Source organism: Zosterops lateralis (genome assembly GCF_965231275.1).
Source record: "Zosterops lateralis genome assembly, chromosome: 3".
Lineage (NCBI taxonomy): Eukaryota > Metazoa > Chordata > Aves > Passeriformes > Zosteropidae > Zosterops > Zosterops lateralis.
In genome coordinates this window covers 60,558,685-60,578,131 of record NC_139764.1, presented here as the reverse complement: position 1 = coordinate 60,578,131, position 19,447 = coordinate 60,558,685, and the positions used below count along the sequence as shown (strand labels likewise).

Genomic DNA, 19,447 nt, shown 5'->3' with positions numbered 1-19,447 from the left:
CTGACACTGTTCCTGTGCTCCTTGGAATATGTTCTTTCCTTTACTGCTAGCTCCTCTCTTTGTCACCTTCTGCCTCTGCCCTGTCCTGGGGAGCCTGGGAGCAGTGGGGAGGTGACTCAGATGCCCTGAGGTCCTCTGGAGCATGCTACAAAAATGTGCTGGGCATGCTGATGATAAAAAGCATCAACCTCATATTAACAGGAATAGTGTCAAAGCTGAGACAGAAGTATGTGGTCAATTGTTCTTGTAAGGGAAGTGAATGAGAAAAAAAGCTGATTGCATTCTTTTATTAAAATGTGAACAATGTGAGAGCTGTCCTCCTCAGATCACTAAACCAAATAAGGGATAGAAATCAGCTCTTTTTCTCTTCTGATCTTCCCTTTTGGTGCCTCCTTGTGCTCCAGAATTGGCTAGCTGACTAAATTTTAGATGCCTAAGCTTTGTAGGAAAAGACAAAGGGAATACAAACCCCTCAAGAACCCTTCTTCCTCCCCCTTCCAAAGTATCCATCAGGTATTCATTCAGCACTAAATTTCCAGCACCTGCCTGAACTCTTCCCTCTTGAATAAAAATGTTTAGGATTGAAACCTCCAGCTTCAGAAAGTGAAATCTGCATCTGAGTCTATTCTGCAAAAGAAAAGAAGACAGAGGTCTGCTCCTTGCCCACAAAGTGCAAGTCCACCTTCTGGCTTGCCACCAAACCAGCTGAGGCTATTCCCTCCATAGCAGATATGACTGGGGATGAGGGCAGGTCAAACAGAACCCTTAAACAAACTCCCGGCTAGGTTATGCAGACATGCAGGAGTCTGCCTAGTCTCTGACCTTCCTTCCTGGCACAGCTGGGAACAGCTATGGCACAACTTATTCATGGCACCTTCACCTTCAGGGACTTCCCATTGTTTGAGGGAGAGGCACGCAGGAAACTGCAACTACTCTCCCCTCTCAATGCCCCATGGCAGAGACCATGTGCAGAAGAGCAGCGTGTGGTTCTCCCCTATGCCTCATCCCTTCCTTCCTCTGCCAGAATATCCTTGCACACCTAGCCTTCTCCTCAGATTGGTATTCTATCACAACTCACAGTTAATGCTTCTAAAGTGCTTCCCCTAACTCCGAGTGATGTAAGGAGCTCTTTCTGAGGAAGGACTACATTTGTCACTGCTGGAAGAGGAAATGAGGCTCTTCCAGGACATGTGCCACAGTGGGATACCAAGACAACTTCGTTTCACTGACACTTCAGCAGACACTACATCAAGCTGTTTTCTCACTTTTGGACAATATTGCTACAAAGTAAACATGAAGGGACATGGCTCCTGGGAGCAGGGCCCACCTGGTCCTCACCACCTGGAGACCTAAACTCCTCACTATTTTGACCTGAATGTCCTGGAAAGAGGAACAAATGCAAGAGAGAAGTTTGATAGCGCATCTATCAAATTTAGTCCAAGAATGCAAAACATTTGGGGTATGTGAGCTAAAGAGTAAATCAGGCTGTGGATGTTTCAAGTCTAATGGCGACACATCCAGCACTGTTTAATCAGCTAAATCCTGGGCTATGGAACACTTCCATGTATAGCAATGCTGTTATAACACTGCAGTCATGGGCAGCATGGCACTCATTCATTATTGTGTTATAGCTGCCCTTATTTTAAAGGGCCTGATCCAAGACCCACTGAAATCCCATTGACTTCAGAGTGCTGTGGATCTAACCATAAAGCAGGGATTTTCAGCATTCCTTTGTAACAAAGTGAAAACAAAGGAGCAATTTTTGGCCGCTGTTTCTCCTCATCTCTCTGGATATTTGCCTGTTCTTCCCCACCCAGGCAGCTCTGTTTGTTTTTCCCCACCCAGGTCTCTGCATCTCCAGTCTCATTGTCTCTTCTCAGCTCACTCTCCCTGCCAGCTCTGACACCTGATGTAGCCCTTGGTCTGCTTCAGCTGCCACCTCCCAGCTCTCTTTCACCTTCATAACTTTGAAAAGGGTATGAAGTTAAGTTATGAAGTTATGAAGTTAAGTTTTGAAGTTAAGCACTTCCTGCCATAACCTTGTGTTATAAAGGTCCAAGGAAGCTTCTGAACATTCCCAATGAGATGATAACATCCAGTGATATTCTCAGAGATCCTACAGATCGGGAGAAAGGTTGTGGGAACCTCTATGGAAATTTTTAAGGAGGTTAGACAAACAATCATCGGAGCCAGCCTAAGTATATTAGCTCAGATTTATAGAAAAATAAGGGACTAGATAATTCTTTGATAAGCATTTATAAGATGGCTACTAAATTTCCACAAAACTTTTTCTTGCCTGCTGCCTTCTGCAAAACTCCCACAAAAAGACAGCATACTGCCCATTTACAGAGCATAAATCCAAGTATCTCTGGCCGCTGACATCAGTATAAGGCCCCCTGCTGTCATTTACCAAGCTCAGACTTTTATTTGGGCCTGAGTCAAAGAACTGAAATCAACTTTTCATTCTTTTCTTCCAGTTCAGTCATTTGCATTGCAGAGATATCTGTTCATGTTTCTCTTTTCATTCACCATCTTTGAATAATTGTTACAGGAAAAGTACAGGGCTGGATTTCCTTGCTAATTTAACAGAGATATAAGGTAGCATCTCTCTGTCAATGAAAATGTGTCTATTTTAAGAACAGATGCAGATGCGGTCCATGAGGGGCGTATTGCTGTATGATTAGGCCTGGAAAAAAAATAAGGACAGATGCAAACAAATATTATTTTTCAATAATTTCTGTTAAAACAATTTTGCAGTGACAAAAAAAAATACTGGAAGAGAAAACCCCAAATTCTTCATTTAAAAATGTGGCGGCCAGGAAAAATTCAGGAAAAGCATTTTCTAATTTTAATTCCTTGAAATTCAAAATGGTAGCAGAAGAATTAACTGGTGTTCCATCAGTGAAACATATACAGCTGACAGTAAGGTCAGAATTTGAAAATTAACTGTAGGAATTTTCTATTGTTGTTTTGTTTTACAAGCAAAATGACCCAGTAATGAAATTTCTCAATTCTAATCTAATCCTCCCCAATATCTACAGCAAACAGTAGCCCCAGTGTAAAGATTTACAGCTACAGTTATGTCTCTGCTTTGTTCTTGAGCATGTATTTACTTCTGCCCATTTGCTTTCTGAAATTCTGTCTCATTTGTCATCTGAAGAACTCCATTTAAAAGGAAAACAGGCTTCAGACATGAAACACAGCTACATTCCTGAAACATGAGATGAACAACCTTTAATTCATGCAACCTTTCATTTACAGTAATGTTTAATGGATGGGCTGGTTTCATTATGGACAATGCCTCTCCCTGTCATTAGCCTGCAGAAAGGTCTAAAACTCTTAAGCATTTATAGGAGCTCTATTTCAGGCTCTGTATTCCCTCCTCCCCTCCCTCCCCCACTCCCCATCACCCCTTGTGACTGCCCTTTCTCTAAGTGCATAATCTAAATGCTGTACTCTGCAAATTGCACTTATTGCTGTCTTCAAGCTTCGAAGAACCCTTCTGAACACTTTTTATACAAACCCTAACAAGGTCAAAGTTGGAAAAATCTCAGCTGGTGGACTTGGATCCCATGAGCTAGTGACCATTTATAATTAATATTAATGAATGGCAGATGACAGATGTTTATTGCCTAAGCAGAAATGTGCACTGCTAAACCAGAAGGATTTAGTTTAAATCCAGAGGAACTGACTTTATTTCTCATACGGATATGGGGTGGTGGTGGGGAATGCCAGTGGGTGATCCAGCCCCTACTACCTTTAAGCATGAGCATGGAAACAATAATTCTGTAATAAGGAATCCATAGTTCTCTATTTGAAGTAGGACATTTGGTTCTCCAAAACACTAATTGAAGTAAGGAGGACTCTCTGTGCACTTTGGCAGCTTTGATTTGCAGCAGAAGCAGGTTTTATTCATAAGAGTCCATGTCCATATCCATCCAACCAAAACTAAGGAACTCTTGTCTCTGTTTCACACTTGTGGAACCTGAGGAAGTCATATCAAGATGGTATTATAAAGAAAAAAAAAAAAAAAGGTTTGGTCACTGAGACAAAGGATTGCATTCCCAGACACAGTATATTTTTTGTTGCTGGAATTTTTTCCCACAGTGGTCTTAAATAAAACTAAATCTAGGATGCATAAATCTCTCAAGTTTAAATGTGACACAATGGAAGATGTAACGTGGAGATGGAAGAATCCTGTCTCTGTGAATACCTGTGAATACTTAAGGCTGATGGAATCTCTGGTTTTTATCTGAAAGAAACTCTTTCACAGCACATAAATTAACTTCCTGGGCATAGAGAAATCTTGGGTAACATTTTCAAAAGTACAAAAACAATTTTAAGTAACTTCTTAGAGTTTCTGGTTGAGGTTGGAGTAAGAGTCTATTTGTTCTGAATCTCTTGGACAAAGCATCCTGCTCCTTAAAGTATCTTGCTACAGTATGTGTGCACCAACTATTTGCTGTTTTCTTGCCCCTGAGATTTCTACACTTCTGTATTACACTGTCTGTAAACTGTTTCTGAGTATGTCACTTCAGACCCTTGCAAACTATTATTTGGTTTAGTGGCTACAGGGTTGGTCTCAGGTCTTATAAAAGAGTGAAAAAGGAGTTGCTAACAAAAGCAGGTGTGTGCTCAAATCTGTAGATATAGTAATCAGTTTCTGTTTTTGGCTAAAGCCAAAGTTCTTGGAGAAGAACTTCTGACTCAGTTTCTCAGTTTGAAAGGGAAGCATGAATATATTTGGTGACTAGTGTACAGTGGGCCTCTTCAGCTGGAGGCAGGAAGACAGCTGGAGAGAGAGACTGCTGATCTCCACAGTCCCAGTTTTTCCCAGAGAGGCTAGAGAGGATCCTGACTTGTTGCAATACAACGTTGTTCTGAAAATATCACTGGCTGAACTATTGTATCAGGTTCCTTAGAACCTTTCTTGCATTCCAACAGTTCAGCTCCTGTAACCAGCCCTGCTGTATGGGCTGCACACACACCACAGGAACACCTAGGGATATTACCATTTTACCAGCACTCTGCAACACTTCTAAGGCACCAGCCAAGCAGAAAAATAAAGCATGCAAGTTGTGCCAAATGGGCATTGTGTACTGCTGGCAGGATCTGTGTGAGACAGGACACAGGGCAGATCTCCTGGTGGAGGTGGATCAGGGGTTGAAGATCTTCCTTAGCATTTGGAGGTGCTCTGTCATGAGAGGCTGTGTTCTTATCTCAGTGGGGCTGCATCTCCTCCAGCCTTTGGGCCATCCATCTCAAAAGCATGGCAGTCAGTTTGTGAAGTATCCTAAGTGAAGTGGGCTCCGGTGATGCACTGTCACATGGCAAAATCATTCTTCACATTCCACTTCCAGCTACTCATAATGTTGGCTGCTCACTTCAGTGTGCAAAGCTGTGTTACTACAAAAAGCTCTAAATGCACAGTTCATCCTCAGAGGGATTTAAAAAGAATAAACTTATCACATTCTTGGGGAAGAAAAAAAAATAAAAAAGGCAAGACAGCCTAGATAAAATTCACATGGACAATTCCTATCTGTGATTCATGTTAAATTGAAGACTTACGGGCAATGTTAAAATATTTGCATTCCTTTTCTGCATATCCACCATGACTCCTACTTAGAAATTTTTTTTTAAATATTTTACAGGCATTGATTTTCCAAAAAAATGGAAAATACCAGATTACCAAAGTTATCATATTTCCCAGAAACTTGCTGATTTCAATGAAGTCCCAGTCAAAAGTAGGAAGGTTTTTGAAACAACCTTGCCTTTGTGTTAGGTTTCTGCCTAGTATCCTTCCAGCTTGTCCATTGGGTTGGCCTCTGGCAACCCTCCTGGCAGGCGGACAAAGACTCAACAGACTGAAAACCTGAGATCCCTTTGGCACCTTGGTCCAAGATTCCCAAGCTTCCCTGTGCTAAATGCTGAATCCTTTTGGCATGTGAATTCACTGAACCTTTTTCAGAGGCAGCCCAGGAGTCTCTCTGACCCTAATGTTCTTTTCCATAAGCTTCTCTCCATCTGGTAAAATGCCAGGTATTCTCTCAATAGGTGAGAAAAATCCTTCAGAAACATATGGAGATGGCTAAAGTTATATGTCATGTGACCCTTTTAGAGAGGGAACCTTTAGAGTCACTGATCCATATGAAATTTAAAAGCCTGACCTCTCATTTTAATCAGTGTGAAAATGTATTTGGAAATATTGGCACTACTTAGAGAGGGGAGGATCAATGTTTTGGCCAGCTGAAATAGTGCACACATACTGGAGACACAAAACAGAAAGAGACAGTCAATTTTCAACACCTTGATTTGAAAAGTATCCTTGAAAGCAATTCTCCCTTCAATTACACCAAACACCAACCTTGGTGATCTCCAAGTGTTTGAGCAAGTACAACACAGAGGTCAGAATCAGGCGTCTGGTGAATTTAGGTAATAACATCCTGCTTCTGTGCTGATGGTTTTGCTGAGAGGATCCATCAGGAGCTGCTGTCCCCCTGTATGTTTCCTGCTGCTGACAGGCTGATCCAGCTGTCCAGCTGGCCTGGGGTGCACAGGGACTCCTGTCTACCTGTCAGCACAGGTGTCACCCCAGGCAGAAATGCAAACAAACGATGCTCAGAGTGGAGGGGACAAGTGAACCGTGCCGAGAGGGGCCAGAGGTGCATCCTGTTGACTCCTCATCTTCCTTTATCTTCCTGGCATATCACAAAACTTAAGAAAATGTAAGGAGGGGACTCCAGGGGAAGGATATAGGCACACCTATACCAGCAAATGGTGGAAGACGCCCAGGCTCCTGAGTCCTGGTGTGTAGTACCAGGGTGGGAACTACTGGCCTGATCCAAGTGTTGAAGTCAGCACTTGTAAAATTCCTCCAGGATCTGTACTCAATTACCAATATAGCCCAGCTCTGAGCCATGGTCGATAATGGAAAAAGGCATTCCTCAGGATGCACCCAGACATTGGAGTCATACAAATATCTGAATTACCAGGTTCCATTGAGGCAATCAGCTTAAGTAATACTAAGGAAAACTTATCCCAGACTTATCCCTTCCTTCAGAGCACACCGAGCACAAATTTGAGTACTAAAGAAACAAGTTTCTTTGGGGATTTTCTCCGTTTTACAATTCTACTAGAAAGAGTTGAAATGTCTGCTGAGGCACTAGCATCTGTCTTTTATCATGTATAACTTTTCTTGATTATTTCTAGAGAGGCAGACTAAACATGCAGCTATGACATAATGCAGCATTACATTTTTATTTCTGGTTTCTTCAAAAGCCTGCACCAGCTGAAGTCTCTAAAATGGACTATATTTATGACCTCAATCCAAGGTAATGGGAGGGCTTGGATTATTGGTGACTAAAAGGAAAACAAGCTATTAGAGATTTCTCCCAGTATCCTGATGCTCAGGATAACAACAGGGTAAGGGCTTTGGGTACCAATCACTATTATTCCCAATCTTTGTACTGGTTCCTGATTCTCCCAGTTCTTAAAAGATGCCTATCAAGTGGATTTGGACACTCATAGACCTTTTAGCCTCTTTTAGGAGAACTGTAAAAGCCCAGTCCCATTCAGAAGTTACCATTAAAGATCTGGTATTTTTCTAAATACCAGCACGGTCTATGTCACTTCCTGTCCGAAGGAAAGGGGAGTGATTTTCAGGTGTGCTAAATTGCCATTACTTTCTTGTCTTTGGAAAATGTGTTCAGACTTTATAGGCTGCAGGTTCTTATAAGATGAAAACTGTTATGTAATTACAAAATTAGTGTTGTTAGCACATTAGTTCTGAATAAAACAAGGCTGCTAGCAAATTCCCTTAGTCCCAACAGACAAGTAAGAAGGGAATAAAACCCCACAAGTGCTTGTTTGAAGAGGCAGCAGTAAATGTCCCCACAAAGAGCAAACAGAACTCATTATAAGAATCCTCCTTCTCTGGCTACATCTTTCACTGAAGGATATCCTATTTTCAGGCACTGGCAATATCTTTTCTATGGCACAGGAAAGGCACATCCAACCAGTTTCTACTGGAAGAGGTCATCACAAGCCAGGGACTTTCCATAAGCCTTGCTTATGAGCTCATGAGTGTTTAAGTGTCATTTCCCAACCATCCACAGAAGAAATTATATCTCCTGACTTCCCATACACCTAACAGGATACAACTTTCTCCTTATCTCCCACAGCAGTGAAAAACCCGACATCTCCTGTCTTAGTGTAACTAATCTGGTCAGCTTCCTCCCATTCCTCTCTGCCTGCTTTATGCAAACGGCTATACTGCAGGCCAGAGATATTTCTGTATTTGGAAACATTCTCATTCCTGCTAATATGCCTCTTTCAGCATTGTTCTTGCAAGGACAAGCTAGCACATACAATGTAAATAAGAACATTTTTCAAGTGAATGCAATCTAGTAGTCCAGATCCTATTTTCAGAGGCAAATGAACCTCATACAAAGACATTTCAAGTCTACATCTAGAGAAGTATTTGCACTCTTAAGAGGAGAAAGGACACGTAAGTACAAGTTAGTCACCAAGTCCCATAATACAGTTGCTCAACCATAAGTATCAATAGCTTTTGAGGTATAGCATCATCATAGAATCACAGGATGGGTTGGATTAGAATGGGCCTTAAAGATCATCTAATTCCAACCCTCTGCCATGGGTGGGGACACCTTTCACTAGACCAAGTTTTTTGAAGCTCTATATCCAACATGTTCTTGAACATTTCCAGGAATGGGGCAGCTACAGCTGCCATGGGCAACCTGTTCCAGAATTTCTTTCTATGAACTAATCTAAACTACCATCTTTCATTTTAAAGACATTCTTCCTTGTCCTGTCACTACCTGCCTTTGTCAAAACCCCCTTTCCATTTTTCCTCCAGGTACTATAAGGCCACAATTAGGTCACACCAAAGCCTTCTCTTTTCCAGGCTGAATAATCCCAATTTCCTCAGTCTTTCCTCACAGGAGAGGGGCTCCATCCCCCTAATCAGCCTAGTGTCCCTCCCCTGGGCTTGCTCCAAAACGCCAGTGTCCTTCCTGTGTCTGGGACCCCAGACCTAGATGCAGTGTTCCAGGTGGGGTCTTACAAGAGAGGAGGGGCAGAATCCCCTCCCTCACCCTGCTGGCCACGTTGCTTTGGATGCAATCCATGACACATTGGCTTTCTGATCTGCAGGAGCACATTTCTGGGTCATGTCCAGCCTCATCCATCAGCATCTCCAAGTCCTTCTAAGCAGGGCTGCTCTCAATCTGTTCACCCCTCAGCCTATACTGACACTGCAAGTTGTTCTGACCAAGGTGCAGCACCTTGTACCTGGTCTTGTTAAAGCTCATTAGATTCCCATGAGGCCACTGTTTGGGTTTGTCCAGGTATCTTGTATTATCTAAGATCACCACATAGAACTATGGACATGACATATGCCTTAAGATGTGTATCCATCAGGACTGGTATGGAAACCAGGTAGGCTATCGTCATGCATCTCAACAGCAGGAGAACATAGGTTTGGTCAAGTTACTTGCTCCTTGAGTGTCTTTGGACCTTAGCTCTGTTAAAATTTTTACTTATATTCTCTTCAGCATTTGGAACATCTTCAGCAGTAAGGCAGGTCAGGAAATGCACTGAGTCATGCAGCATCCAGATTGTTCTGAAGGAGTTGACCCTCACACTCTGGTTACCCGGAAATCTAGTGATTATAAAATTGGGTCACAAGATGAAAGCTAAGAAAAAAAAAAAAAAGACTGCTGTGAAAAACGGGTATGCACTTATGCTGTTTAAACATCAAAAACTCATACCAGATGAATCAGCCACTTGTGGCTTGGGAATGAAAGGAGAAAGTCCATTGCATCACTGGGCAGCTGGGGGTTTCAAAGATTGTTATCTTGGCAAGTAGTGAGAGTACATGCTACAGGCTATGTTCCAGAAAAAAATGTGTCACTTTTCTTGAAAATGAGAATGATCTTCTCATTTGCATAATATGGCATGACTGTATTGTTGACAGAGCTAGAGTAAGGGAGTTCAAAGCCTGGGGCATGCTCCTCTCTCTGGTTTCTTTGCTCAGGATGGTTTCTTTGCATCATGCTGTTGTCCAGGCCACGTCATGGGGAAATTGTGACGGACTTTTAGTCTAAGAGGACTAAAAATGCCTCTGAGAAGGGTGTGGACAGGTGGGAAGGAGAGCAACACAGTGTGGTGGAACTTAAGCTTGAGGTTTTGCCCCTGTACCTCATGGAGTACAGAGGAATTGGGGCACTGGTACAGCAGCACCAGTGCTGACAGGGATCCATTAGTCAGGAAAGTGCTAAGAGGTCAGACGAGGCTGTGAGGGGTGTGAAAGAACACTGTGGCATGTTACAGCAGTGGCTTGTGGTCTTTTATTGCAGCTCTTCAGCTTATTACAGTGTAGTGGGGAGGATTTGTGGTCCGTGGTGACAGTCACAGTAGAAGCAGTGGGACCCTTCCAGAGAGGGGCCTGTTACATCAGTGCCTGCAATCCTGACAGAAGTTCCATGACTCCTTTTGTTCTCCCATGGTAAATGTCTTCATGGGAGTGATGAAAGAAATACAATCATCACAAATGTCTGATGCCAGATTCTCATCCCTCTGGGATTTCTGAGGCCTATCCTGTAGAACTTGCCCCCCCACCCCATCAAAGTGAAGCAGTTTGCCCAATCAGATTTTATGTTTTCCAGTGGTGTTTTGGGATTTCAGCACCCAAGTCCACTGTAATAATTACAGCTGAATATAATAGGTGGGACTAAGTGGCAATGCTTAAAGCATAAGAAATCTGTCACCTGTGGTAGTTAATCCATGTCAGCCATGATTTTCTAAGTAACTGTCTGTCATATAGTGCTTTTGGGTACCAAGCACTCCCAAGCCATGGCCAATGCTTCCTCCTGCTAATCCATAAAATACAGCTATAGATCCAGTAGAAAATACCACATCTGATGAGATAATGCAAAGGCTTCTCTGAAATACCCTGGCTTGTTTAAATAGATGTATTCAGACATGGATTGCATAAATACACAGAAATTTCTTTGATCCGGGGTTATAAAATATATTAAAAAGAACTCAGCACCTTGAATCTGATTAGACATGTAATTGTATTGTTATCCAAACTAATTTGATATCTATTTAATCTGAACTACTGCACTTCTTAAAATTATAGCAAGTCCCTAGATTTTCACCAATATAGGAATTTGCTATTATTAGAAGCAGCAAGGTATCTTCTGTGTACCAGAAAACTCAAAGTACCTGCAGATTAGTTCTTCCAGTACAGTTGTCCATACAAAGCTTTAGTTCCAGCATAAAAGCTACTTTAACACCAATTAATTACTTTATTGCAATATATATTGCAAGTATTATACATTTATAATACAATAGTTGTAATATATAATACCAGAGATGCATTAGATTCTCATGAATATTTCTGTGATATATATATTCTCTTCATTAGCAAAACACTCTATGGGAAAATATTTCATCTCCTGTCTAAAAAGACTTATTCCCTTTTTTTTTTTTTTTTTTTTTTTTTTTTTTTTTTTTTTTTTTACATTTTGAACGGTTCTATTGAATCTATTAGAAGAAATAAAGGTTAGTAACGTTAGTGCATCACAGTTAGAATTGCGTGGCCCATCGGGAGAGTTCACCCGCAGGCAAAATAAAGCACAGACGGAGGGCACGGGGCAGGGAGGGCACGGGCGGACGGAGAAGGGAACCGCCTGGCGCGGAACTGCGGCGCCCCCGCGCGGGCGGTACCGGCACTGCAGCGCAGCCCAGAGAGCAGGCAGCACCGGGAGACAGAGACATAGCCAGCCACGCATGCATAAAATGTTACAGGCTTCAGCCCGGGAGAACTTTCTAACAAGAACAGTCTTCTTAAATGGAATTGAAATTCCAGGAGAATATATTCCTCCAGGGCATGTTATTGCGTCGTTTAGTTCTCCACTGAGTTCAGTTTTAATGACAGCCTTGCCTTGTCACCTTCTTCAAAGGCAAAGTAGATCATAGAAATACACAATGGTTTGGGTTGGAAGGAGCCTTAAACGTCATCCAGCATCCCTGCCGTGGGCAGGAACACCTTGCACAAGACCAGGTTGCTCCAAATCCCATCCAAACTTGCCATAATCACTTCCAGGGATGGGCCATCAGCTTCTCTGGACAACTTGTTTCAGTGCATTGGCACAATCACAATAAAGAATTTCCTCCTAACATCCAATCTAAATCTCTTCTCTTTCAGTTTAAAACCTCTCCCCCTTGTTCTATCACAATGTGTTCATGTAAAAGAATTGTTCTTCATCTTTCTTTATAAGCTCTCTTTAAGTACTGAAAGGCCATCTCTTATTCAGAGATGAACTTGTAAACATAATGGCCCATGTAATTTTTGCACTTTTCATTTCACAGATAGCCAAATGCCCAAAATTCCAATGAATTTCCATGATATCTGGTACCCAGTTCAAGGTGCTGCTATGGAGTGCATTTCAGCAAGCAGAAGAAACAAGAAAAAATATTCAGGAATAAATCTCTGGGAAGATGAGAGAAGGGATATGAACAGGGAGGGTGAGGTACATAAGAATGGGGCTCCAACTATAACCCAATGCTAGCAAGGAACTGCTGGTAGAATCTTCTCTTGGGTCCAAACTGAAACATGGACTGACTAGGAGCAACATTACACTGTCATATAAAAATTCTCATTTTAAAAAATAGTAGTGAAAGGAACTAAAGAACCAGCAAAGATGACCCTTCTATGCTATATTGCTTTACCATAACAGTACAGGTCTAGAGGGCAGATCTTTTAAAAAAATGGCACCAGAATGGAGGTGGTAACTTTAAATCATGTACAAGGCTGCACAGAGGACTCCAAACTAGCTGTCCTCAGAGTAGAAGAGAATTAGGACTCACTTTAAGGATTTTCCAGAGATCAGTTTTCCTTGTCATTTGTAACGATACCAGTCTGATTAAAACAGAAACAGTAAAGTTGTGCCTAGATAAGTCTCTAGTTAGACAAAGATATCTTATTCTTAGTATTTCCACACATATATAAATACATATATCCTGGCCCATGACTGAATGGGAAACCACTACATGTCATTCCAACATACTTAAAGAACTGTGGCTGGGAAGTCACAGCTGAATGATTTTGGCTAATCACCAAGTGAGTAATGTCAAACACTGAACGTCTGGACAGTTTCCATTCAAATAACATTTCATCTTGGGCCAACAGTATTTACAAACCACTGGAATGAAATCCCATACTGTCATTTATCCATTAGTAAGAGACAGCATTACAGCTGGGTAAGATGCAGCCTTACTTCTGCATGGAGGTCTCCCAGTGGTGGTAGCTCTTTCTGAGCCTCCCATGCCAGCTCTGCGAGTCTTCCCTGCACATCTTAGATGGTGTTTACAAATTCAGAGAGGGATTCAGCAGGTATGTGGGTGTATATTCAGGTAATCTCTGACTGGTTCCCTGAAATTAAAGGCATAATTTTACAATTAAAATTTTACTGTTTCAGAAACAACAAATGATAAAGGCAGATATTGGTCCCTACTTGACTTAACATGTGTAGCTAAACCTTCCCTTGCTCTCCGATCCCAGGCAGCAGTGGTAAAGAATAGAGAAGCTGTAAAATATTCCCAGTAGTGCTACATAACAAGAAGATGCAGCATATTCTCACATCTTGATCTTTCTCCTTGCTTTTTCCATTCTCTTCACCTCCTCTGAATCTCTCTTCCTTTATCTGACCTACACCTTGCACCTCCTTGGATGGTTATCTGTTCTCAGAAAAAAGTCACTTCCCCTGTACATACTTCCTCTTTGTGACATACTCATAGCTCAGTGAGGCATCAAAAACCACTGTCTTTGGTTTTGAGGTAGGAATGGGCAAAATTGATAAAATATTAGCACCCTCAACAGCAAGAGTTACTGCCAGGTTTGTGTAACTTCCCCTACACCAGTGTAGGAAAGCCTGGATTATTCCTGTTAAAATTTAAAACCAAAAAGTATTCTCCCTGTAACAAAGAACGATAGATTACTTTCACTAGTATCATTATTGGGATATCATAAAAGAGAGTTTAGCCAGATGTTTTTCAATACTTGTCCAGAAATTTCTCCATGTAAGAAGACATACAGGTCAGTATGACATTCTATCAGGAAAGTCTCTGGAGAGGTTGTCTTTGAATATATCATTGGGATTCATCTAGCTACAGGTGAATTTCAGCTGCATAGCTCAGTAGTTTCACACAGACAAAAAATCTAATCTGTTTTAGGCTTGTGTGTACTTACAAGTTCAAGCCAATGTTATCTCTGCACTGGTTTGTAAAGCTAATAGAAGAAATAGAATCATGGAATCACAGAAATGTTTTGGTTGGAAGGGATCTTTGAAGATCATCTCTGCCATGGGGAGTGACATCTTCCACAAGATCAGGTTGCTCAGAGCCCTATCCAGCCTGACTGAGAACAATTCCAGTGATGAGGTATCCACAGGCTTCTGTGGGCAGCCTGTTCCAGTGCTGCACCACACTCAGCATAAAGAATTTCTTCCTCATGTGTGAGTGTAAATGCACTCTATTATATCATCTCCACAGCCAATATACTGTTTTAATGTTCCTAAGGGGACAGGATGCTTTATTGGAGAGGTCTGTAGCAGCAACAAATTCCTCAACATCTTACCTTGTTTAAAGCAATAAAGTAGTTGAATACCCAATTTTGTGACAATGGTCTAGAGTTTGATTTGAGACACATTTTAGTCTGAAGACCATCACACATCCCTGTGCTGGAGCAGACACTTTGCCATGGGATTCATGTTGCAATACCAAGAATCCCCTGGGATGTGGGTGCAGTGATTGGACATTTCCAAATACTAATACTAGTGTCCAGCTCCTAATGGGAGGTGCTAATCCAGGGCTGGTTTTGCAGGTGAGGGTCTCAGAAATTGCAATAGTCTGAACAGATCTTCTAATATGCCTTCATTTTTTTTCAGGGAAAAAAAATAGGGAGGAGAAAAGAAAAAAATCCAACAAAGATGAAAGCAAGGAGACAAGACAGGAAAGCAAAGGGCGAGCAGCCCGAAGACAAAACCGAGAACAGAGGGAAAACAACAACAAAACGCAGCCGAAGAAAAGGAAAGCCCCAAACAAAGAACCGGACCTGGCACCCGTTGACACTGCACACTAGTGGCCCTCCATGATTGTTTAAGTCTTATGATGCTGCTATCTCTACCAGATCGCCCTGACAGGTGTTCCAACCATTCAGGCTGCAAATGGACAATGCTACCAGTTATTATTAAACTTTAAACAACATTCCAAATACTTCCTATATTCTCCAAGCAACCATAGTTTATTAAAGAGATTGACATGAGCCAAGGAAAAAAAAATCTAAAGATGGGATACTTTAAAACTGTTATATTATATGCTTCCATGCATCTGTAAAAGGCAATTAAGAAATTTTGTATATATTAATAATAGGGTATAAAATATAGCAATATAATAATGAATGACATTCAGATGAACAATGTTCTTTTTCTTTGTAAAATATTTTTCAAGTTATTGTTTAAGTATGAGGCAAGAGATATGTCTAAATCAAAGATGAAAATTGTATCCCTTCATATATTGTACATAATTAAGAGAAGGAGGAAAACATTTCTGAAGAGCCAGTAGGAGCCCAAGGTTTTACAACTTCTGGTGGAGCACGATGGGATTGTCCTGTATTTTCCCCATCCATGCTCCAGATATGGGTGAGAAACATCAGGAGAAAGTCAGCAGGCCTTCAGCTGCTGAGGGATAAGAAACAGAAGCATCTGCGGCTTTGAAGACTGAATCCCTGAAGCAGAAGGAAACTGAGCTGAGCTTGAATAATGCTCTTATATGTGGACAGCACAATGTTTTTTGGTCTAAACAGTGGTACCGTGTGCTGTTTTATGCTTTTTATACCTATGTGTAACTTAAGTCTACATTTCAAATCTTCTGGTGAATGACAAATCGTATTTGTAGGAGACAACATTGAGTTAATAAAAAACAGAAAAATAGATCATGTAAGTATGTGTTTTTCACAGTGATGGTGTCACTTTTGTGGCTGGGGAAGGGAATCATTTCACAGGCAGAAGAGGACACAACTTACATCCAAACTGGGCATCTAGCAAAAGAGAATCCACAAAAATAAATTTAGAAACATGTACAAATTACAAACTTCTGTCCAATTTTACTTAAATTCCTATTCTGATTCTTCTCTCTGACATAGCAGAAGTGATAATCTCCACTTCTCAGAGAACAAACCAAATCCTGTGGTACCATTCTGGGTATGTTAGAGGCTAGAGCGGCCCATCAGTGAAACACAGATTATGCTACTCACTGAGTTGCTGCTCAGAAATGGACTTATCCTTTACAGAAACATGTTGAGGAACTAACATACCTCATGGTATGTGTTCTGTTGCCATGTTTTGCCCAAGTGCAGCTGTCACAGGGGTAGCAGCCCACCCACTGTGGAGCATTGACTAGAACAGGTGGCAGGAGTCAGTTCCCCTCCTTGTTCACTATTTCTGTTTCTTACAGTGAGTTTGACCTTAAAAAAGACCCTGTCCAACACTGAAGCCTGTCTCTCAAGCTGAGGAACACCTGAGTGACAGGCCTCAGTGACTTTCCATGGAATATCCTAATCATCCAGACAGCAATGTAGGATGGTCTCCTACAGTTTGCTTTGTAAGAGCTTTGTCTCTAATGATACATGTAGATGCAGTAGTCTAACAACATGGTGTTTATGGCTTCCACAGTTTGCCTCCTATGTTCATGAGAATTAATTAAAACTTTCTGTAACCAGTCCCTGATTTTATGCATTTATTTTATTTTTGCTGATGAGAAGACCAAAAGGCTGAATTTTACAGAGATGAGCATCATACACAAGTAATACTCCTCACACACAATGGAGGCTGAATGGGTGAGAGAGAAAAGCAGGGTGTGCTGAGTGCCTGTGAGGGGCACCTAGCAGTGGGAGATTAGAGCAGGGGTGACTATTTGGGAGCTCCCAACTCCATTGCATAACTTGCTTACACCCTCCCCCAGAGTCGTCTGGTCTCAGTCTCCCACTACTGATCCAAGCAGCAGCAGTCAAATCCCTCCACCAACATCTTCCCACCTTGTTGGCAGCAGCAGCTGAGGAGGAGCTGGTCTTAGAGTAGTGGAGGGTGCAGAACCTGTGTGCAGCACTGAGGCTCTGGGTAATGTTGATGTAGAGAGAGGAAAGGAGAAGTTCTCACGCCGCCAAACTCAGAAGTTGGTACCAAAAGATGAGGTGCAAGTAGCAGTTCTGGGCTGAGAGGTGTTGGTATCACAACAGAAAGGGGAACTCAGTGCTTCGAATCCTCTCCTACAGTTGCAGCCATTCATCTCTCTGCAGTGCTGGTGGGCAATCAGGGATGTTCAGCTTCTCAGAAAGAATTTACTGTTCAATTTACTTCCTCCAAGGACAGGTTTTTGGCCAGATAAAGCTTCCCTACTTGGATTCAGCAAACTAGGTCAGCAGCTGGACCACATGAATAGTTGCACTCAGGGAAGATTTGTCTGCAACTCTTAAAACTAACCAGTAGGATTGTGTATTTTCCCTGCCTTGATTAAATATAGGAGCTAAATGCTAAGGGGGTTTGGTATGAAGAATGGCTTTTGATAGAAGTACAAACAAAATCTATAAAAATCAAGAAGAATGGTTTTTGATAGAAGTACAAACAAAATCTATAAAAATGAACAAGAGTGTTCAGAGAGGAATTTAAAAAAAAAGGAAAAAGCAAAACTAGATGCTATACACAGAATGTCCTTGATTGCAGTTATTCTCTACTGCAACACTTGGAGGAGTCAAAGGAATGCCATTTATCTGGCAAAGATAAACAGAAGACTGGAAAAGCAGTATCAAGTAGTTCAAGAATTACAGACTGAGGAAAAAGAAAGAGGGAGAAAGGAAAAGAAGGTAATTTAGGATACAAATCTTACCTCTGTTATTCACTGTCACAAAAACCTTTATTACAAATTCCCTGCTTACGCAAGAAGCAGTGACAAGTCTGTCTTACCAAGAGCAGAACTTGGAATGCTGTTACCTTCCAGCAAGGAATAAAAATGTTAACAGAATTTGGCCCACAGCGGTAATAATTTATAGCATTAGTACCTGAAAAAACACGCTACCTCTTTCCTGGAAATGAACAAGGAAGTTGCTGTCATGTTGCTTCCTCCCACACAGAAAAATGTTCAATAATTTGTCTATAGCCATGGTGAAGCACTAAGAAGTATATCCAAGTCACTTGCCCAACTAAAATTTTCTCAAGTCCTTGTACAGAATGTAGACCATCCTGCTGGTAGGTGAACTACCCAATAGAGACTCCCAAAAAACTGAAGGAGAATAAAGACCTTTGTAGGCCAAGTGTATTGCAATAACACCTTTTGCCCACCCAGTAATAAATGTGTAAAATCAGGAGTCAATGATCTTACATGCTAGTGAGACCTAGTGAGAACTCATAGGACCTTACTGGAGAAAAATCTGATTAAGTAGTAGGAGTAGATGTGACTCATTCTGTATGAAACTTCTTCCCTGACAAATGCTTCCCAGTTAAAAAATATCTCAAAATCCTAAGAGTCAATTTTAAGTGATTCCCAGAGAATTATGAACAGTTTTTCTTAAAATGGGACCTAAATTGAATTGACATTAATTATAAACCTAATTCATAGTGCGCTAATTATTAAAGAATATGTCTGAAAAAAAAATACAAAAATATCAGTTAAGGCCAATAGATAAACACAAATCGAGTGCTATTTCTGACACTTGAGCTGCTCAAGGAATTGTCATCAGTAACAAAGAGATGGAAAAAAGCAAACAACTGTTATGTTCCAGGCTTCAGATCTGTCTGACCAAGCTGTAGCTCATTCTCTCACCTGAAGATATGAATAAGGGAATCCAGTGTTAAAGAGTTTAAGTGCTGAACTGCTGAACCCTCTACTGAATTTGTCCCTGCAGCTTTATTCTGAGACACCACAGCAGAGTTGTCAGGCTGAGCAATGCACTAAATAAATGACAGGTTTTGCTGTAGGCTGTAGCAAAGTGGCAGTGGAAGAACCTATCAACAGAATAGGACCATCATCATCACCATCATCCCCCACAATGAAGGTCTTGTGTGTCTACCAACAGTCTCTGGGTACTTGTGGTTGATGTGCTGACAGGAAAGAAGCACATGAATATTGTTATTAATTCAGAAGAATTCCTCTATATCCCTCATGAGTCACTATAATTATTTTTTGTTTCTGTGGTTTCAGGCTCTGAAACTTATTGAAGGCTGGACCTTCTGATGCAGCATGAATTTACCATGACACTTGTACTTAATTGCTATGCATTGTTATTTGCAGAGACAGCACTGGGTTTAGTTCGCATGGTTCACATGAAGTTGCACAAATTCAAACAAAAACCTCTGCACAGGATGACATA

The 19,447-nt window shown here is 41.4% G+C and overlaps 1 protein-coding gene across 1 annotated transcript in view; it reads left to right on the top strand.

Annotated features, from left to right (window-relative positions):
• Positions 1-16,026, top strand: part of RSPO3 (R-spondin 3) — a 59,428-nt gene extending 43,402 nt beyond the window's left edge. The window contains exon 5 of the mRNA XM_083857331.1: positions 14,973-16,026. Coding sequence (XP_083713457.1) covers positions 14,973-15,166 — 194 coding nt within the window. The 3' untranslated portion in view covers positions 15,167-16,026. The remainder of the gene's footprint in view (positions 1-14,972) is intronic.
• The last annotated feature ends 3,421 nt before the right edge of the window (positions 16,027-19,447 follow it).